Consider the following 22,857-nt stretch of genomic DNA (forward strand, 5'->3'; position numbering starts at 1 on the left):
CTAGTGAAAAAAAAACATTTAAGCAATTTGAAAGGTGTAAAAAAACACAACAAAAAGTTTAGACTCATCAACTCTCACTGAAAGGCCAGTTGGCGAGTTGTGCCGAACATTTACAATAGATTTTCGCCAAGTGTGGAGTTTTTAAAGAAAACTCGGGTTTGTGTGCGTGTGAGACGAGTTGGGATAGGTTGTTTAATACTTGAACATTGAGTAACATGTATGCATGAACAAAGCATTATTGCGTTAATTAAAAATAACTTTAAGTTGGAATGCTCTATATGTAAGTGTGTATATGTGTGCTTTTAAGCTGTGACTTCAAACTTGGAAACTTAAGAACTAAAATATGTGAGAATAAACAAGTTTTATCGCAACTGCGACTGGTGATGGGCTGCGTTATCTAGGTTCAGAGAAATCGTAAATTTTTTGATAAAATAAAACAAAAGTATAATTAGCAGACACAAAAACCTGATATAATTTACAAGATCTTACATTGAACGAATAAAACATGAAGTAACACATCTTTGCTGCGTTTTTTACAGTGATTCGCCTTTTCTAAACAATTAGTTATTTACATTCTTATTACGCTGTAAGGTGTGTTATCGGTATTGATGCTTTACATAACATTTAATTTAGCAAATATTTTAGTTTTAATAACTTTTACAAAGTGTTTACAATTTATCTAACACATTTATAATTTAAGTAGTTGTAATAAAACATTTTAACGCCACACATAGCGGACGTGTGAATCATCAAGCGCGTCACAATTACAATTCATTGTCTCCTATTTTGCTAAATATCTTCGTTCGGCCATAATTAATTAGTTCCATTTGGATTTTCACTTTCAGTTGCAGTTTGAAGCATATTTCCTATTTTTCCCATTTTATAGTTAAACTTACTATCGATGTTTTTCATATGATCTGATAATTAATAGTATATTTGATGGGGGTGTAAGTGGATGGCGCTTTGCGTTTAAAACTGCACCGTATACGTAAACCCATGAAACAAAAAAAAAAACAAAAAATTAAAAGCAACATATTTGATAATAAATTTAATGGCGGGAATCTCTGGGATAGAATTCCGCGAGAATCGAAGCTGGAATACGCTTCAGCATCTCCTTGGGGAAGATACGCAGCAACTGCCAGCCAATATCCAACGATTCGAAGACGGTGCGGTTTTCGTAGTTACCCTGTGTATATAACATACAATTTATAATAAAATTTTTTAAAGGCTAGCTGGAGATAGTTCCATATAATTTTAACTCGCAACTCACCTGAGAAATGAAGTTCTTTTCGAATTTGGTCAAGAATTCCAAGTACAGCAAATCATCAGGCGTGAGCGCCTCCTCACCAACGACAGCTTTCATGGCTTGTACATCCTTACCGATGGCGTAGCAGGCATACAGCTGATTGGAGACATCAGAGTGATCCTTGCGAGTCATGCCCTCACCAATGGCAGATTTCATCAAACGTGACAACGATGGCAACACGTTAACTGGTGGATAGATTTGTCTGTTGTGTAGTTGACGATCAACGTAAATTTGGCCTTCAGTAATATATCCAGTCAAATCAGGAATTGGATGGGTGATATCATCGTTAGGCATAGTAAGAATGGGAATCTGTGTAATGGAACCATTGCGACCTTCAACACGACCGGCACGTTCATAAATGGTAGCTAAATCAGTGTACATGTAACCGGGGAAACCACGACGACCGGGCACTTCTTCACGAGCAGCCGACACCTCACGCAAAGCTTCAGCATATGAAGACATATCCGTAAGGATGACCAACACGTGCTTTTCGCACTGGTATGCCAAGAATTCGGCAGCGGTCAAGGCTAGACGAGGTGTAATAATACGTTCAATGGTTGGATCGTTGGCCAAATTTAAGAACAGACACACATTCTCCATAGAACCGTTCTCTTCGAAATCCTGTTTGAAGAAACGAGCAGTTTCCATATTCACACCCATAGCAGCGAACACAATGGCGAAATTATCTTCATGATCGTCCAAAACAGATTTTCCGGGGATCTACAAAATTTTATAGATTTATTTATTTCAGGTAATGCTTTCACAATCAATTCCGGAATTTTCACCTTAACTAAACCAGCTTGACGACAGATCTGAGCGGCAATTTCGTTATGTGGCAAACCAGCAGCTGAGAAGATTGGAATCTTTTGACCACGGGCAATGGAATTCATCACATCAATAGCGGAAATTCCGGTTTGAATCATTTCTTCGGGATAAATACGTGACCAGGGATTGATAGGTTGACCTTGGATATCCAAGAAATCTTCTGCCAAAATTGGGGGACCTTTGTCGATGGGCTTGCCTGAGCCGTTGAACACACGACCCAACATATCCTCAGATACAGGTGTACGCAAAATATCGCCAGTGAATTCGCACACTGTGTTTTTCGCATCAATACCAGAAGTACCTTCGAAAACTTGTACGACGGCTTTGGAACCGCTCACCTCAAGCACTTGCCCGGAGCGAATTGTGCCATCAGCAAGGCGCAATTGTACAATTTCAGCAAATTTGGGGAATTTCACTTCGTCCAAAATTACCAAAGGACCGTTGACACCAGAAACAGTTTTGTAGGCTGTAAATTTATAATATATTTTCACATTTTAGATTAAAAATAATAATAAAAAGGATATAAATTAAAATGCACTGATCTCGTGGTGTGGCACATGAATAGCTTACTGCTAAGAGAAATGACGTTAATCAGCGATATTTTATCGGCGAGATAAGAATATCCAACGACCTAACGAATGTATTGAACGTCAGCTGACTGTATATCAGAGCAATAACGAAAACCAGTAGAATGGCAAATACCGAAAATGACAACGAAAATGAAATCACTGATAAATTATATAAAAGTCGTAGTTAATTTTACTTTTCGCAAAGTTAAAACTTTGTTTTAGATTACAGATCATGGTAATATAAATATTAGATGCTGTAGTAAAATATAATTTCGTTAACATCAAAATATATAAAATCTAATATTTGATAAAAATTTTTAAATGTCTTTAAACTGGTAAAATGTTAATAAAAAGTATAAATTTCAGACAATTGTTTTTCATTTGGTCAGGTGCCTTCACATTTGGTTGTTATTGTCATTCGGAACTACATTGATGTCACATGACTATCCCGAGTGCAATTTTTTTAATTATAATCGCTTTAACCATGTCAATGGTAATTCTCATAGTTTTCAACATTACTACGAGTCCCATGACCAAAATTGCTTCTCTTCACCATAATAAAAGTGAACTTTTTAACAAAATAAGAAAAAAATTGGAGCTATGTAAAAACTAGCCCCATAATGCAACTACATTGAAATTGTATCGATTTTTGCACTTCTTCTTTGTCTTGATATTCGCTGAGCTCCCCGTCTGTCATGGCGGACCTAATTTTACGTTGGCCCCGTCATACTATTAGAAAAAAGAAGCTTCACAATTATATTTGTATTACTCACTTAAACGTGGCTGAGAGATGAAATCCCTGGAAACAGCCAGGACGTGTTCCCTGTTAGCTTGTTTTGCAGATATAGACATTTTGCCCTCAATTTATTTGCACCTCCAAATTAGTCTCACAAAATCGTTTGTTGGCACACAAACTCTACAATTAATCTAAAGAAAAACAACAAAAGTTTTTGATTATAGTTGGACTATACTCAATGAAATATTTTTTCCACACACGCACAGTTTTCTAATAAGAATTTTTCTCTACAACTGGAGCCAGATACTTTTAGTGGTAGAGGACAGTCAGCTGCGCGTTACGACGTCGTTGGAGTACGAAGAAAAATTCACACTGAAGTTTAGAAAGAAATATTCACAGTGACAATATAACTGTCACGTGTGGTCATGTGACCACAACCAGAGTTGCATGTGTGTCAACTGACAGTTACAGTGGATTGTTGACTATGCTAGACATTTTCATCTGTGAATGGCAATTATTATTGTATTTTACAATAAAGTTATTTCGTATATTTTTCTCGACAACAGCTGAGAATGTCAACAAATACCAGAGAATGTCAATGAATAGGAATACATAAATGTTAACTGGACTCAAATTTAAACCAGAGAACATATATTTATATCAGAGAACGTTTATCATATGATGGACGTTCTCTGCTATAAATAAACGTTCTCTGCTTATGTTCTCTGGTTCACTGCATTAACATCCTCTGCTTTGGTTCTTGTGTTAGGTGTGAGCTTATGCGCGCTGGGTGTGTCTGTTAGATTAGTTCGGCTATGCACCATCCATGACAAGAGCGGAGAATGTTAATGAACAGAGGAGATACAATTGATATGTTAGCTGTACGAAGATGTAAATTATTATGAGGAAACATCGAAACAACGAAATAGACAAGCTCGAAAATTAATGAATGAATGAATTACACTAAGTCATAAAGCAATGTTTAACGTTTCATAAGGCAGCTCAACAAACTACATCACTCTAAGAACGAATCAAGCTATTTTTCCAAAATTCTTTGCTTTTGCTTGTATGGTAGAACAGTTTGAACAATCACAAGTGAGGAGGCCAGGAGGTGCATTGCCACAAAATTATTGCTATTATTTTAATAATCAATTTAATGTGGAAGAAAATTTAACATTTGTGTGAATTTTTGGTCCCTATTACAGTTTCCAATCCAACTGCATTTTGGTTAGAATTTTGAAATTCGTTATTATGGGTTTCAACTCAAACCGTAAAAAAAATCGGTTGAAGTGTTCTCAATTTCATTTATGAATCTGCAATAAACACTATAAAATATTTTTTTGAGAATTAAAGGAATTTTCTAATCCTCTTTTCGCAATAGACGTAATGTCTTTGCTTTTAATTAAACTTGATCTGTAGAGTTGCCACTCGTCTTCGAAGTATACTTAAAATTGCTTGTAAAAATCAACTGAAGTATTGCGGATACAACCGTGCTCACTGATCTGCCAAGCGCAAAATAAACAAAAGAATAACGGGAGCAATAAACACACGCACGGAAAATACCGGGATGGCAAGTGTGCAGCTTTTGACGGAAGCGTTTAAACTGTTGCTGCTGCTCTTCCTCGTATATGTGCAGCCAGTGTTGGGGATGATGTTGTAAAGTGGAGTAGTGTGCCGCTTCGAGTTCAACAATCTCACGCGTACAGTGCGTTTTGCCATATATTTGATCGTTTTTGGATTCGCCATTGCCAGCGCCATAGTTGTTGGCATCTTGTTCCGTCGCAGTGATCGCGCTCACGGTTTCAGTTCAGTCCTTCCCAATACCGCCGTTCCGCCGTAGTTCCGCCTCTGGTTGTTGCTGGTGTCACTTCGTCGTTTGTTTGTTTGCATTTGTGGAGTGAAGTGAGTTTTATTTTTCTCTAATTTCCGTTTTTGTTTGCATAAATTTGGGTTAATTCATATAATGGCACCTATAAACAGCTGATGCACTTTCATCAATTCGAACAATTTGAACAAAAACAAACTAAAAGTGTTCACCGATATGAAAATTAAAGAACTAATTCAGTGCAATAGCTAGTGTGACAGATAGCTAGTTTTACATCCATAATCTGATTGTGTTAAAAACTCTATTTTTAAACCTTCACTACTTGGAAGTAACAGGTAGAAACATGCAAATGGTAGCAGAGGCGTCGAAGTTGCTTTTAATTTTAATTTTTTTTTTCTTTTGCTGAGTTTTGTTGCGGCTGCAGATACTGAACTAAATATTCCGACTGGCACGCCACGTCTGCGTGTTGACCACCAACAACGCGGCTGGCCGATAGTAGCTGAAGAGTCTGTTCGACAACCGGGAACTCGCAGCTCCAAGTTGCAGCTTATTTTAAGACTGAAAACGAGTTGACGAACACTCAGCATACAAATATCATGTGGAAGCGGCGTGATTGGATAGGAGTTTGAATAGCTGGGGGGGCGACACTGCGTTGGGGATTTTAGTTGTGACAAATCGTTGCAGAAATAATCATTATATTAACACATTTAGTGCATGAGTTTTCAAATGTAGGTATGCATACATCTGTATGTGTATATGTATGGATATGTATTTAGCGAACAGTCAGTGAAAGTCGCTTACTCATGCGCCCTCGAAAACGCTGTCAGTAGACATACCGTTGTCGCCCCGTTTAGCATCGGTTGGTATTATTTAGGGCTCTGCTGGGAGTGCAACAGTTCTCTGCCGCTCCTCCTTGGCTCCTTAGTATTGCGTTGTGGTGATGTGTATTTTAATGGAGGTTTTTAGTTTTTATTTACCTTCAGTTTCCTCCCTACCAATGTGATCGTAAGGAGTGTTCGTTGGCTCGTTTTGTTTCTTTTTTGATATGCTCGCTTACATATTCGGATTTTTGCGAAAGTGTACAAAGTGCACTTGATTGCTTATTTAACCCTTCTTTCCTGAGAAACCCCTCTGAGTAATCGAACAGAAACGGCCACAGTCACTCCATAAGTACAGTAGGGCTGTTAGGAACACAGACCGCCATTGTTCGAAATTCGAATGCTCGAACTTTAGACACGAATAAAGTTAAATGTTTCATGATTAATTTATTTCACAATAAGCAAATCGTGCAATGTACACATATCTACATACATACTTACATATGAATGTGTGAGTGAGTGTATTGTATGCGATGTTGCAAAATTTACCTGATTTGTTTCCGTGATTGAAGAGGCCGACAGTGCATATAACAGTGTAAATGTTAATTACACTACACCTCACCTTAAATGTTAACAGTTCTTCCCGATTTTGTTGTATTTGACCTTCGAAAAATATACCAAAACTTGTGATTATAGGTAATATTTGGGGTTGGGATTTGGAGATTCGTGCTGATTTCAAATAAAACATCAAAATCTGATTGTCCTAAGTTTTATTTATCTTCCATGAGCGGTTACTGGGCATCAACAAATGTGAATAATATTCTATGAATACTTCTAACCACATTCGTATATTCCTAGGTAAAAACTTTGTTTTTGTTGTGTTTGGGCTTACATTTAACAATGAAAATTCATTCGTCATTTTGCCGACGCCTTATTTTAAAACGCTATAAAAAAATTTCGAGAGGAAAACACGAAACCTAAATCGATTTTATTTTTTTCTCTATTTTTTTTTTAATAAAAAAGTAGTGAAGCTCATATATTTTTTAGTTAGTGCTGTAAGAATAATCAGAACAATACAAAGAGGAAACACCTGTCATATCGCATCACTGTTATCTTGATTGTCTTTGCCACGATAAAGTGGATGTAGCCACTGAATTCCATCATCAATCAGTTTAATAATAAAACATTTTTCTTCGATAATAGACGTGATTCGGTTCACTATAAGAAGCTTTGAAAGGTTTTTATGTGGTAAAAAGTCTCTCGTAAAATTCATTAGTCGACTCAAAGTACATATACCTGTATACTTATGTAGGTTCTCCCAGTAGTTCCTTAAATATAAACTTCGAGCTGAACACAGCGTTTGTAAATCAAGCAGCCAAAGGATTGAAAGATGAGACATTTGTTAAGCCTGTAGAGTAGGCACTGCTTCACTTGTAAACTAAACAAAAGCAAAAATTCCGCTTGTTCACCATATTATTCTTTAGACTATGGATAGTAAAATGAGATCTGTATAAAAATGTTTCATTGTTTTCTTTTTGCTGCAAGCGCATCAACAAACAAACACATACACATGTATGTATGTAAATATGTACAAATTTTATCTAAAAATCGAGTTGCCTTCCACGCTCCAACCACATGCAAGATACAGAAGTATGTGCATACATACATATGTATCACGACATACTTAGTTACTACCTCGTATATTCACTCATACTTAGTTACGTCTCAAATACACTCGCTTGTTCGTCAGCGTATCGCTCTGCGCCTAGGTGTAAATGTGCTAATGCGGTTATCTCAATTTTCTTTGTGCCATTTGTCAAACAAATATCTCTACCAGACCACAACCTGTTGCGCAAGTGTGCTATAAGTATAGTCAATGTACAGAATAACGGAATTATGAGGAGAATGATGTATATCTGAACCATGTAACAGAAGGGCAGGTGTTCTTTTAAATTTTAAAACCCCTGAAAAGCTCGACCTCCTGCGTAACCTCCTGCGTAACATTTTACTCACTTAATTATTAATTTCTTCAATTCCTATTACTGGAAAAACGCTCTTAGGTATTACTTTGCATATTACATCTCACGTGGTAGTGAATCCAAGGATTACATGTAAGCTAGCTACTACTTCTCTTATTCGTTACCGAACTAATAACATACACGACCTTGATTCGGGTGTATAAAGGTGTTGAACTGTACTTTTTGCTCCTTATCATTTAGCGCATTAAGTTAGAAACGTCGCCAAAGGTGACTAAGTGCACAAACAATTCCATAGAAATGCAATTTTAACATTATTTTCATTGAGTTTCCGCAGAAATGTGACAGGGATACAAATTGCCCTAATTGAAAGATTGAATAAAAATATATGTACTTATGTAGATGACAATGAACACCGTGTCAATATGGGCAAATACGAAAAGTTAAAAGCAAAAAAGGCAACGAATCTATGTTATGTACACACCTAAAATGACAAACAGTAAGCACAACGGTGAATTGACGTGACCGTCAGCGCCATAGACGCCTAAATCACTACGAACACATTTATATATGTATGTATGTATAAGTGTATGTGTGCTAGATAACAGCACATTGTTGGCGCACAAACTAGCTGAGCGATCATTCACAAGTCGGCCTGATCGAGGGATCGACTCGTGAATGCGCTCACCAATAACTATCGGTTTCCGTGCCCATACATATGTATATAAGTATATATGGCATATAATTAATGGCGATCACCTAGCAATTCAGTCGAATTATCTATTTGTCAGACACAGTGCATTCGCTTATCACTAGCGCCGTGTGTCGCAACGCGAGATGATCACTCGAAATTTTCGCACGACGCTCATTCGCAAACACATACACATGCGTATGTGTGTGCGCGCATGCATTTCATCTATGTAGCTGCCAAATAGCGAAGCCTTTATCTGTGCCTCTGCGCTCTGCTGTGGCTGGTGATAATGAAAGCAAAAATGGCAAAAACAGTCGATAATAAACAAATAGAAATAAAATAATCGCAATCACACTGTTAAGCATGCCAATTTTTGTCAACTACACGAATTTTTCGTGACGAGCGTGTGCCAGTCGTAAAAAGTCAGCTCCCGCGTGGTAAACGGTATTGCGGTAAAGAAACCCCGACATTCGAAAAGAGTTAACAACCAATTGATAAATCATTAAAATAGGCATACGACCTCTTTAAAATTACGGTAACAAACAGTCAAAAGAAAAATAGATTAGTGCGAATTTTAGATGAAATAATGCAAGTCGTTTAAAATAGAGACAGATAAATAGAGAAAGGTCATCGTTTGTGTGATTCAAGAGCTTTTAGTGACAAATTCGATCGCTTGGCATGTTTATGTGTCTGCATACATACCGTCCAAGTTAATTGTTTTTGGGAGGGCTTTTGAAAATCTAATTTCCATTGAACAATTTGCTTTGTTTACCAACATTCCGGTCACATCCATTGCCAATAATTAGGCTGCTAATTAAATTGATTGAATTTTCGCCAACGAAGTGTCAGTGTTTTTATTTACTAGCGATATTTTATTTATTAAAAATATTTGTGTAATATTTTTCCATAAATCCAGTTCTTAACGTCGATTATACATATATGTATGTGCGTCATTTCACAGCTATCGCCACGCAATTGATATACAACAAAGGCAGAATACTGCAAAACAACAAAGCTGAAAAAGAAACAAAAAAAGAGAAGAAGAACTTGCAAGACATCCACACACACACGCACACACGCCACATAGTGCAATAATCCACCAGTTCAAATCGAAAAAGTGCTCCACGCAGTCAGCAGTTGCAATATAAGCAGCGATAAGCAGCACCAATAACTGCTGCGCCGCGTCGAAACTATCCGCAGTGCAGTTGCGCCATCCCAAGTCAGCGGTCAGCAATTATTACAACGATCATAGCATTTCTTCGCCAGTCAGCGCCCGCCAATGTGCCCGCATTATCGGCTAAGCGAATAATTAGTCAAAGCAACCAGCTAGCAACCGGGACAGTGTCAGCGGCGATTGGTGATTGTCGTCGCACAACAACAGCAGCAGCATCCGTAATAGCTCCAAGAGCAAAGTACTCAACAATAAATAGACAAACAAAGTGCAGCAAAAATGTTGAAAACAAAAGCCAATGATGACAAAGTGGATACTTTGCTGACCAAGGGTCTGGTGCCGATAATCGATCTCGCTCATTGCGGTAAGCGTTATATATGTATGTCTCTATGTTTATACCTAAGCATTTATATGAAAATATTAGCAACTCATGCTTGTATGGTTGTTGTAATTGCATGTTGCCGCCATTACCTTGAAGCTATCCACACTTCCAATGGGCCATTTATTTGCATCAATCGTTTGAATTGAATATTCCATTTCAAAGCAAAACCTCATTCAGTATCTATTTCTGATTACACACATACATACATACATTATTATGCTATTTATGGATATGGATATATAATTAATTTTATTGTTGCATATACGCGTATACATATGTACTGACATTTATAGTACTTACTCACTGAAATCAATTACTTATATCATATGGTATCTTACGAATAGTACGACCTACCGGGCCGTTTGCCATTTGTCTATACAAACAACTGGTGGGTTTCGTGTTTCTAAGTCCAACTAGATGGCAGCTGTCAGATAAATATATACCAGTTTGGACCTAAGTACTTCGAGATAAATAAAAAACTATAACTAATCCTTTTAATTTAGATACACTATAACTTTATAAATATATATGTATATATATACCTTTCACGATTTAGTTTATTAATATAATTTGTTTGCGGTGACTGCGTTTTTCTCCTACCCTGGAAAAAATATCTGAACCATCATGGCTTTATGTGCCCTCCTTGAATTCTGGCTTGAATGATTATGTTTTTAGCAAATATCCAATATGCAATTGAATTTATATTTCGATCGAGGCAAACATAATTACATGCTATGTCGCTGCATACTGTGTACCCAGTTAAAAATGTTATTGGCACTTCCTTCCACTTGATTTAATTCGAGGCCAAGTTACGATCAGGTACGATCGTATATACATAACAGCATCACAAGTGTTTTAGCATTTTTATACCCATGCAACGTGTTGCTATTGAGTATAATAGTTTTATTCACCAAATGGTTGAATATATTACCTAAAACTGTTCGATATAGACATACGGTTATATATAATAAATGAACAGTATGCAGATACGAGTCCGTGCAAGCGGCAACTTTAGTAGATGTGAATTAAACTTGCTACACATGTTTCTTGGCAAAAAAGTAAGGCGAAGTTCATAGATGGGCGTAATCGAACCACTGTCAACACCCTTTTGAGTATGCCACCTTATAAGCAAAAATTGTTAAAATACAACAAAAAACTTTCAAGTTCTAAGTAACTATAGTTGACTTTAGACTGAAAATATCGGTAAATATGTAAGATATAAAATGGAAATTCAGGGATAATCCTTTCCTGGTGATATTATGTCTGTGTGTCAAAAATGGGTTGAATCGGGTCATGCTTCCTTGAGCCTCCATATACCTAATATAAAAATTTTCGAACTTCCGGAACGTGTTTTACTGAATAAAATAGAAAGAAGTTTGCGAAAATTTTACCTATTATCATTATTTTCTAACAACCGGCTGACGTTACTTCATATGATTTCTGGTGGTATGAGAGGAATCTTGTTGAAACCTGGGAGTATTTTATTAGTCCGTGGTATGTTAAATGTAAATACAAATTGAGTCAATACTACTCCCAGCTCCCTTATACAACTTTTAATGATTTTCGTTATTATATGAGTATGAGCTATAACTAGAATAGGTGTATATAAAATGGCTTGGATTTCGGTTCTCTTGTTGACATTTTACACCTTAAGGTATTACCCTGGCTTTGATGCTTGCAAGTTACAAAAGTATAAAATGTTCCGTTACACCCGAACTTAGCTCTTTCTTACTTGTTTTATATTATTCTTATTTTTTAATATTTTTATTTGTCGAGTTTTAGTTTTATAGTGTTTCTTCATACACGTGTTGAAAGCAAGTTTCGAATAATTTAAGAAACAAAATTATTCACGAATATTTTCCTATTTACGTTCCGAATTCCTTAAAACCGCTACAGAAGTTTGCCTTTATGTAAAGAGTTCTACAGCTTTCGTTTCACAATTTATTTTTAGCCATAAACTTCTAAATATAAATACATGCCAGAGTTATATGTATAGTAAATATTCGGTGTCAGTGTATATTTGAAGCACCTTCATCTCCTACACACTCTCCAGCTTAGATTGCCTAACACGTGAGCTGACTCATTTGAGAGCGATGCTACTTTTGAGGGGGTTTACAAGGTTTTGAATTCGAAACAACTAAATTAAGCTGCAAATAAAACTTGCACTGAAAATAACAAAACATTTTATAACAAAACTAGCAAATCCACTTACGGTTAAAAGCGGCTTCCATTGAAGTTCGTCGTTAGTGATTTCCCCAACTGAAATTGTTCAGCGATCCGATTGTTTTCAAAATCACACACACACTCATTTCCGTATTTTAAGGCTGATAAAGCTATCTATTATTTAATATACATATGTATGTATAATATATACATATATATAAACAAATATGTATATGTGCACACAAGTTGTCCTATAGTATATACCTAGTATGTGTGTAACCAATAGAGCCAGCTTTGGCATTCACATTAAACAAATTAGCAGAAGTAGAAATTAAATTTGTGACGTAGGTAATTGAATTGCCTTTGCCATGAATGCGTCACCAGCCGCGCTTGATTTCCCTGACTGTGTTAGGATTGCGGCCTCGGCATGAATTGGACTGCATCGTGTCTACCAATAGATTTTAAAGATTTTTGAAGTTTTTATGGAATTCAGATAGTTTGTTTATTGATTGTTCGCAAATCGAACGGAATCATTATTTTACGAAAGCTGGTTGTTGTTGACCGACAAGTAACGTCAAACTTCTAACTGTAAATCATTTAAATTAACAATAAGCTTGCTAAGAACAGTGTGAGTGCGCGATCATGCCGAGTCTGAGCAAAATCTCGTTTGAAAGTATCAAAAATAATATTTGAATGTATGTATTTAATTTTGCTTTGTTTTTTGACATTCCACAGAACGCACCTCTTTTTTAGGGGATTAAAAAGTGTACAACATTTGCGCACTCGCGATCATTTATTCTGAAATTCAGGAAATTCACTTCGCTTTGCGGTAAAACAAAAAGATGTTTCAACGAACTTGTTATTGCCATATTTGCACCAGTCGATGACGTACGAATTTGTTATTGAATTTTTATACCCGAGAGCAAAATGTGCGTTGAGTACACATATTATGTTACACAGTATTACTTGCGTCCACTATTGGTAATCGGAAAAGCATTTTCGTATTTTGTCAATAGCTGTCGTTGCAGTCGTTATCTCCACTACTACCAATCATTGTGTGTCATACCATATAGTGCTGGCAAAGTGTTTTCATTTAACCAAAAAATATTAAGTTCGGGGAACTTGAAAAAATTTTACACCTCTTCAAAAATGAGGGAAAATAATGAAGAAATTCGCTATATTTTGAAATTTTTGTATGAAAAAGGGAAGAATGCCACGCAAGCCACCAATGAAATTTGTGAGGTTTACGGAGACGATGGTGTATCAGTTCGTGTAGCTTAACAATGTCTCGCATGCTTCCTTTTATTAAATTTCGAAATTTCGATTTACACTGATGGAATAATGTCTCTAGCGGGAAAATGGCTAAAAGTGGTCGACCAAAATGGTACATACTTCTTTATTTATTTATTAGTATAAATATACAAAAAATAAGATGAAGTTTGATTAGAAATACGGAGAGACCTTTTCGACTACCCAATATTATGTTACATAGGACCACTTCGTTTTGCATCGAAGACCTTAATCACTAGTCTCGTCTTTCAATAAAGGATGGAGAGCCACTATGTCGCCAACTCACACAGACTTGTTCTCAATTCCAACTCTCTCGAAGCTACTAAACAACTAAATTTGCTGATTTTTATGCGAAAGCTAATATTATCGCACAAGTACTTAAGTATATTCCTTAATTGAAAGGTTATTTTTAAATGTTCCCTCTTAAACAGTTTTATTATAATCTTAGTATTTCATAAGATTCTGTTTTAATGTCGAACTTATGTATGTATGTGTGTTTGTATAATTCACATTTAAGTGAAGTGTTTGGCTTTGCGGTTGTCTGTTTTGTTCGATTCTTTGAATTTTTAGTTTTTATTTAAGAATTTGGACCGAACATTTTTATTTCGTCTACTCTAGCCACAATTAACTTATCACCGTTTGTGTGCAATTAAGCTTTAACTGTACAAAGTAAACAAAAACCAAAAGTTTACACAAACACACGAGTACAATAAATAAAAAACAAGACTGAGCAAGTGAATGAACATAAAATGAAAAAGTAGAAAAAACGCAAACAAATTCGTATAAAATATCGGCATACATTGGAATGTTCGCACACAGAGGCTAGGGTTAAATTCTTTGGAATTGCGGAAAACGCGTGTGATTTTTCTCATTTCAATACCGCAAATTTTTCGATAAGACATGGAAAACCCCATAATTTTTAATAAGAATTCCAATGAAGACAACGAAGTGCAAAAATAGAAATTGAATTTCTTTGTTATTGGCGTCTAGAAGGGGTGGCTGTGTTGGCGTTGGTTTCTTAACTTAATGGACGATATTTTATTTGTATTTATTGTGACGCGTTTATGTTTTCTTCTTTCATTAATTTGTTATTTATTGCTTCAGGTGTTTGACTCGCAACGTGTGTGTGTGTGCGCATTTTTGTGGTTTATAATAAAGCCGACGGCTAACGACCATATCGTATAAACCACCATCGACACTCAATCATATTTTGATGAAGTATAATTTGTTAATTCGATATTTTATTAATCATTGGAAAAATGGCTGACGAAGCGCTTTTATCTTTAATAGCTTTGTCCGTTGTCCGTAGAATTTATGGCGACACTTTGAGAGTGTAAATTGGGAATAAAGGTACGAGCTCAAAACTCAAATTGGTGTGTAGGTACTTAAGTATATACGCATGTTTGTTGCATATTTTCTACCCATCCGTTAATCACTCATCCGTCACATGTCGCCGACGTGTGACTACTATTTATTATTGTGAGGTTATATTATTGTCGTTTTTGCATTCATTTGTTTGAATTTAAGTTCATAGCTCCCCTAAATACATACAACATGTAGTCAAGGGCAGTTTTTATAAGTGCAATGACCACGTACCAGTAACCTCAAAACGATCAAAAACCTAAAATAACACATTTTACTTTCCGAGGGTTTCACGAGTCAAAAGAAATCAATTAAAGGCAACAAACAAAACCGTCTTAATTTCTCAAAAGTATCCAAAGAAATATTGAAATAAAAAAACTGTTTGCATAGATTGTTTACATACATATATCGCTCGATTATCTCTGCCACCGACCTGCCACTAAATCTAGTTAGTCTTCCTATTTTGGCCTCGTTAAATGATCTAAATCCAAAGATAAAAAAAGCTCTTTGTGCGCATTTATCGATCATTTTACGTTACAAGTCTTAGATGTTGGACCACCTTCGATGGATGTTGTTATTAATGTTGTTTTTACGTTACTAATATTATATTATATGCATGTCATGAGTAGAAGTTCACGCAAGTGACGAAAGTTCTTTGATCGAACGATTCTTTTACATATAGCTCAATCAGCTCACGACTTCCGGTCGTTGACCAAGTATTCTCTGGGTAGCTTAAGAAAATACGTTTGAAGGCGAGCTAAAGTGAGAAAGCGAAACATCCCCTACATGGGGTTGCGCACCCCCAATGAAAACTAACAACCATACCCGTCCCCACGCTCATAAGCGCTCGTGCGTTTGTTCATAATTTGTTACAAATTTCTCATGTTTCACTCGGCTCCACTCAATTCAGGCGTGTTTTTTGTGGTGGCCCTTGTTAACAGTAAGTCAAACAGTTAGCGAAATTAGTTCACATTCCTATTAATAAATAATATAAGTATTATTTGGACATTCGTTATCAGATCCTGATAGCGTAAACGTTATAGCGCAATAAACACGCGTACAAATTTAGATGTCCGATACGGCTCACCTGCCAAAGGAGCCTAAATGTTTAACTTTCCCTTCGCAAGTGCCTGGATACACGACCCGCTTTCTTTGCTGCTTGTTCACCACTTCCTGTCATAGTCATCAACACCTTATAGCTTTCGAGTTGTCCCCAGCGTTGAGCCTCCAGCATGCTTATTCTAGTAAAAAAAGTTTATTTTTTATTATTAATTATCTATTAATCACAACCATTTTTGACATTTCATTATCACGGTCACTCGAAATCAATTTAAACGCATTTTTCATATTTTCCATTATTTATTGGCTTTGTCAACACCACAAAACATACATACATATGATATGTTCTCGTGTCCGTGCTGGTGCATTTTGTTCAATTTTCATGATTACTTATTGCATAATGCAGTTTACTTTCAAATAAATTAGCAACCTAATTGACCCTATCACTTTGAACAGCGGCATTTCGTCTGTCAATGGAGACACAATCGATCTTCTTCCGGTTTTTTATGTCCCAACATTCCGATCCGTTTGACTACATTCGTAGAAATAATCGTACACACAAATATATACATATGTACATACATATGTGCAGTCGTAATGTGAAGTGTAACCTAGTCGAATATGAAATGAGTCTATAGATTTTGAAAATTTGATTTGGTTGATAAATGCTAAATTCAAAGCTCTTATTACAACTAAGTATATAAGCAGTGCATTCAAAACAAAAAATAACGTTTTCCCTAATCAAAGTATAGGTAGCGTTGTTCGCTAACTTTTATTCAACATTTGCTCCAATCTCCCGCGCTGTCGGCTGATGGCAACTTACAGCTAAATTGTTCTCACATTTCACAGGAAGCGACCTGCAGGTATTTTGGAGGAGCCGAATGAAATATTTCCTTGACGTTACATGTTTTCTTGATATTTCAGTTTTCATTAAAGTCCAAACATTACTTATTGGATTGGCTTCCGGTGACGGCCTATGCTTCGGATCATTGTTTTCTTACACTATCCAATCATGGTTATTTTTGACTGCTGACTTTAGTCAGCCTTTTTATACAATTTAATCATTCTAACGAGGTTCAGATTTTCTGTGAACCACCTCAAAAATCCAAGTCCATGAGCAGAGGTGCATCTATTAACTTGCACATTTTGGAGGTACTGAAATTTTAAGTTTTATATCCATTGCAGATGGTAATGAATCGCTTGAAGTATATCCATTATAGTGTGATTAAAGTGACTTCAGTGCAGCTGTCTACTGAAGTTTTCTTAAAGGCATTAAAAGTTCAAGGAGTTTCTACCTATATTTGACAATTTTTAATTCAAACTCAATCAGATGGATTCAGTTGCAATGACTTTATCGACCTTTGTTAGACTTAAGTACACCGTGACGCACCATACCCTCCAATTCTTTGTTCACGTCATAGCTGTTCGTTTCGTCACAACCTAAAAGCAATGAAATGTAATTGTTTTTCAAATTTGTTTGCTTTTACATCAAGACTCATTCAAATCCAACTCAATGAAGCATTGTTTGCTTATCGCTTGTGGGTCATACCTACTTCCGAACGCCATTTACACTGCTGCATAGTAGAAAATAAGTTGCATAAATTGTTTTGTCTTCGTTGTCAGTCGGTTGTTGAATAAGTTAAGCGCTTCCAGTCAACGCTCGCCGAATGTGTGAATGCTATAAATGAAAATGGAAACGCGTTGCCTGCCGACTAATTGAGTTGTGTCTAGATAAACAAGAACAGCAGCAACAACAACACAGGCGCATAATTGTAAATTTCAATTCCAAATTGAGCGCATTTCAATTGAATTTCCACGCAAAAACATTATTTAAACGAGAGCGGCAGTTCGAGTATGTGAACAAATAGGTATGAACACTCGTAAGCGCCGCAGAGGAACAGACATATGTATCTACTTACATAACTGCTAAATACGTACATAAGTACGTGCCGTCGCATTAGTGCTGATAATATTAGAGGATCCATTTCGAATTGGACAAATGGCACTCATAAGGTCTCATAAAGAATACAATGGTTTAAGGTTTAACGTAAGGTGTGTAATTCAGGCATGAATATAATTATGCATTCGCTATAAAAAGACTTGATGTCCATGACTATCAACAAACGGCGAACTTGATAAATTTACTCGGTCGGAAACTGACTAATTGGCCCTTACTTCATAAGAAGAAGATAATGAAAATAAACCAACAGTTTTGAAGAATATTTTGATAAAAATATTGAAAGTAACAAATGGTAAGAGGAACATATTTGCCGTAAACATTTACCCACCTTCAAGATTTTTTTAAATATTAAACTTCATTAGTCTAGCTTTTGTTTGCTTACACTCTGCGCGGTCTGAAATGTGGCGGTGTTGGCGAGAGGGACGCGGCGCGCGGAGCAGTTCACACGCGTACCAACACTCGCGCACTTGCTAACTGTTCAGCTATTATCGTGTGATTAACCTACGGAATGGAAGCTTTGAAGGCCAACTTCACAACAGTCACTCACACATAGCGGAGTACTTTGTATTCACAAATACATATGTATAAAATTCGTATGTATTGCGTACTTTTAAATAATTTCTGTAATCAGAAATACATACATACGTTCTCTCTGTATCAACCCATTTTTTTCTATAGTTTCCAAGTACAATTGTAGTTACTGCTGTACATGAGCGTGTGTATGCTTTTTCGATATTTCCCATTGCAGTTTTGAAGTCGAACCTCCGGATAATAAATATAGCGGATATCTTCAGTTGGAAATTATTGGATTGATTAGCCATTATTTATTGTCGAATCGAAACTGCTTTGTGTGCTTCTAAAAACTATTATGTGATTGTACAGTAAAACTGGTTTGAACTATGTAATAATGAAGCATTTTATTGTTATTAGTTATATGTTATTAGTTCTCTTTGAAGTTTTTACGAACAATACCTTGAATTGTTAAACATCAACCTCCAAACAATATAAACTTTAGAAGACTCTCTTCTCAACTAATTTTTGAAGTACTTTAATTCATTTCCTCTTTGACTGGATGCACATATGTACGTATGTTAGTTCAATGCCAGAAGGTATTCGGAATGCTGTTTCAACTCCTAATCAGAAACTAAGGGCAGCACACCTGCTCTCTCGAGACGGCGAGACGAAAAGCCGTTATCACCCACCCCTTAGCAACGACATGGCGCACGAGAAGATCAAATAAACAAACAAATAAAGCTTATTAGATAGACAAACATCAGCAAAATAACAAATCATTTAAGGCAGAGCAAGCAGAACAACAACAACTGCTGAGTTATTTATCTTCGCACTGCAAATGAAAAATAATAGGAGCACCTCGGATATCATTTCAAGTTCATTATCACCTCCATGAATAGGAAAAACACCAGTCAGATAAAACAAATCATCGTTAGACTGTACATTAAGTTTCGTTAAACGAGCTCCATAAAGAAAATTCCTCTGGCAGCGTTCGAAATTATTTCATATAATATGGGAATCTGTCCTCGCTTTGTTAACAATCATCAGAATGTCTTCACAAACCTTATTCTGGATGTTAATAGTTCTTCAGTTGGGGCGGTTTCCCCACCTCAGGTCTTGTCAGTCACACAGTTTATGTGTCTCCGTGTTACTTTGGAGCAGTACGAGTACAACGAAAAACTAAAGCCAAAGTTTGTTGTATGCCAATAACAATTGTCTATATTTAGAGCACTTTAGCCGCGTGAAAAACAAAAGTAAAGAAAAAATTCTAACGCATACATACCTGTAGATATGGTCTGTGTATGTGTGTCTATTTTTGAGAGTCAATTTAACAATACAAAGTCGTCATTGATTACTTTGAAAGTCGGTGGAAATCGATTATTTGATTATTTTCCTTTGCGTTGCCTACATTGTCATGGTCTTTGTTCACCTTTGGCTGCGTACCTTTTAAACCTATGTACACACTTACACATGTATGTACATAACATTTATTAAATTTATATATTGTATTAAGAGAAGAAGAAGTAGTATTAACATAATTAAATGAAGTTGTCCAAAATGGCTGTCTGTTAAAACTGAAGTAAACAAGGAAATTTCGGTTGATAACAGAAGGAACATAAATAAGCGATCGGCTTTTGAGAACCAACCTAATTACAAAAGACAAATACAAACGTATTTCGCAACGAATTTTTCTGTTTTCAAGGCTTAGTTCCTGTATAAATCAATAATGTCACAAATTCAAATCCATTCAGTATTGTCGATTGTAATTTGATTGATTTGGGCTATTGATGGATCTACAACTGCAATGATCAAATTGATTGAACGTAGCGTTCTGTACATCCATGTGTATATAACTTGTTACTAAACGATTTAATGAGCAATACATACAATATTTATAATTCGAAGGAAATCATCATATGAATCAATTGTCATTGGTGTATTGCGACTTGTTTAAGATTATATCCATTTAATTCTCTCTCACAAACATTATAAAAACCATTCATCAAGATTATAATCAATATTTTTCATAGTTTTATAATTGAAAATTTGTTCACTTTTTCCCACCACAGGGACCGAGGAGGCGCCAGTCCGTTCAGTTGTGAATCGAGTTGGGCACCAGTTACAAAAATGTTTGAGTGAGAAGGGACTCTGCTTGCTTGTAAATCATGGTATTTCCGATGAAAAGGTTAGCTCCAAAATAGAGGCTATTTTTTATTTAGATAAACTTATAAAGTTCCATTTGCTTAACATTTGATCCTCTTGCAACCTCTGTACTTTCAGCTGAAAACCGCTTGGGATCATCTAGATGACTTTGTTGATCTACCGAATGACGTAAGGGAGCTTTATATACGTACCGGTGATGATAATCATGGATACGTGCGTCCTGGTGTTGAACGTTTCGATGGCAAAACACCCGAATTGCGTCACGCTTTCAACATATGCACATTAAATGCTACAAATCTACCTGAAGAACCATTGCCTGGGTTTGCGGAACATATATCTTCGTTGGCACAGGATTTCAAAGCCCTTTCGCGCTTCATCCTACAGGCACTTGCTGTCTCCCTCGACATACCACAGTCGTTCTTCCTCGAGAAGCACTCACACATGCTGTCCGGTGACCACGACAATGAGTCCACACTGCGCCTCCTGTATTATCCCCCTATCATTGAAGATACCGATGATAAGAATGACTTTGTCAAAGGAAGTTGCATTTACAGCTATCAGCGCTGCTTGTCAGATCAGCCTGATTTCCGGCCCGAATCGAATCCGCGTGATGAAATTAACGAACTGGATGGAAATGAAGAGAACAAGAACACCACCGTACGCCAATTGCCCAACGGTGAGATGATACGTTGTGGTGCGCACACAGATTATGGCACATTCACATTATTGGCACAAGACTCTGAGGGTGGCCTGGAGGTGAAATTGCCCGGTAGTGAAAAGTGGCAACGCGTTGGTCATCTGCCCGGTGCCATTTTGATAAACTGCGGTGAAATCCTCTCAATATGGACAAAAGAAAGATATCCTGCATTGGTAAGCACAGTTTCATCTTAGTTTAATTTTTAATTTAATCGGAGGTTTTTGACCAAAATTAATTACCACTAAATTAGAAATAAAGCAGAGCTAATTATTATGCTACCTCATACTCATACTCTACTATAGTACAGTCGACAATTTCAAGACAGCATCATTTGATGTTGGCAATGCTAAACATTTTGATATTACACCAAAGAAAATAAAACCACTTTTCTATTACAGCCTCATCGTGTTGTGATACCAGAGCAGCAACATATACGATCGCGAGGACGCCACTCAATAGCGTTCTTCTGCCATCCAGGTGAGTGAGCCAAAACACAAACCGCGGAGCTCTATTGCTTTGTTGCAGTTACTTAAGAATTGTATTGATTTTCAGATAACCTAACTATGATATCACCAAATGATCTGCCCAACACCGAAGCCGGCACAGACACCGTCGACAAGAAACCGCGCAAGAAGTCATTCAAGGCGGCGAAAGAAAAGTACGTGCAACGGTAGAATTTACACTAAAACACATTTAACAGTATTATTCTCTCATGCCTTTTCAACCACCATTCATTTTGTGATCGCTTAGACCTACATAACTTATACGCGCCTTTTTTCCTTCAAATCTTTTTAGAGTATACAACGCTTACCAGTTGATACAGAAGCGATTTCGCGAAACGTATGGACAGCAAAACTCGCACTGATAATCACACCGGAACATCTTAGCTCTTAGCTCATTGGTCCATATTACAACTTACCTTCATATATAGATTATTTAGCACATAACGACAGTGACGTGAATAAACATTGTGTCGCAGTGTTCCAGTTGTAACATAAACGGAAAAGAGCACCTCGGGTTCAGCGCTAAGCCACTTTTATTCCGCAAATAAAGTCGAGTTGTGCTTGTTTTCTTCATTAAGTTTAATTTAACTCATTCATGTTGTATTTATATTTGTATGTCAGACATAATTTGTATTCGTATTTTTATTTATATTTTAATAGATTTTTATCCTAGTTGTACATCATATATACACCTTGGTACATCTACACAAAGTACACAATGTATATGTATGCATATGCATAACGGATCTACTAAATACATGTATGTGTGTATGTCCGCAATGCATTGGCAACGTTCGTATTAACATTTACGTAAATAAAACGAACAGTTACAATACATAAAATAATTA

At 36.4% G+C, this 22,857-nt stretch overlaps 2 protein-coding genes across 3 annotated transcripts; one reads left to right on the top strand and one right to left on the bottom strand.

Moving 5' to 3' along the window:
• Positions 1 to 443: 443 nt before the first annotated feature.
• Positions 444 to 3,812, bottom strand: LOC108978737 (V-type proton ATPase subunit B). The gene is made up of 5 exons (XM_018949160.1): positions 3,701 to 3,812; positions 3,474 to 3,627; positions 2,092 to 2,597; positions 1,271 to 2,026; positions 444 to 1,186 (listed from the first exon to the last, which is right to left on the bottom strand). Exons 2-5 carry the CDS (start codon positions 3,550 to 3,552, stop codon positions 1,049 to 1,051), a joined length of 1,479 nt encoding a protein of 492 aa, XP_018804705.1. The 5' UTR covers positions 3,553 to 3,627; positions 3,701 to 3,812; the 3' UTR covers positions 444 to 1,048.
• A 1,180-nt stretch (positions 3,813 to 4,992) lies between these two features.
• Positions 4,993 to 22,857, top strand: LOC108978724 (1-aminocyclopropane-1-carboxylate oxidase-like). 2 transcript variants are annotated; one of them, XM_018949134.1, is made up of 7 exons: positions 4,993 to 5,338; positions 9,708 to 10,281; positions 20,716 to 20,831; positions 20,927 to 21,679; positions 21,905 to 21,983; positions 22,059 to 22,164; positions 22,302 to 22,857. In XM_018949134.1, exons 2-7 carry the CDS (start codon positions 10,197 to 10,199, stop codon positions 22,369 to 22,371), a joined length of 1,209 nt encoding a protein of 402 aa, XP_018804679.1. In that variant the 5' UTR covers positions 4,993 to 5,338; positions 9,708 to 10,196; the 3' UTR covers positions 22,372 to 22,857. The 2 variants fall into 2 exon arrangements, with proteins under 2 accessions (XP_018804679.1, XP_018804680.1); XM_018949135.1 differs by lacking the exon at positions 4,993 to 5,338 and adding an exon at positions 9,199 to 9,281.

This window comes from Bactrocera latifrons, unplaced genomic scaffold (genome assembly GCF_001853355.1).
Source record: "Bactrocera latifrons isolate USDA-ARS-PBARC rearing strain unplaced genomic scaffold, ASM185335v1 scaffold_126, whole genome shotgun sequence".
NCBI lineage: Eukaryota > Metazoa > Arthropoda > Insecta > Diptera > Tephritidae > Bactrocera > Bactrocera latifrons.

Coding starts and splice junctions, on each gene's coding strand:
- LOC108978737 (XM_018949160.1), bottom strand. CDS start 3,552: ATGTCTATATCTGCAAAACAAGCTAACAGGGAACACGTCCTGGCTGTT. Junction 2,027..2,091: donor GTCAAGCTGGTTTAGTTAAG/GTGAAAATTCCG, acceptor AAAATTTTGTAG/ATCCCCGGAAAATCTGTTTT. Junction 1,187..1,270: donor AAAAGAACTTCATTTCTCAG/GTGAGTTGCGAG, acceptor TTATATACACAG/GGTAACTACGAAAACCGCAC.
- LOC108978724 (XM_018949134.1), top strand. CDS start 10,197: ATGTTGAAAACAAAAGCCAATGATGACAAAGTGGATACTTTGCTGACC. Junction 21,680..21,904: donor AAGAAAGATATCCTGCATTG/GTAAGCACAGTT, acceptor TTTCTATTACAG/CCTCATCGTGTTGTGATACC. Junction 22,165..22,301: donor TTCAAGGCGGCGAAAGAAAA/GTACGTGCAACG, acceptor AAATCTTTTTAG/AGTATACAACGCTTACCAGT.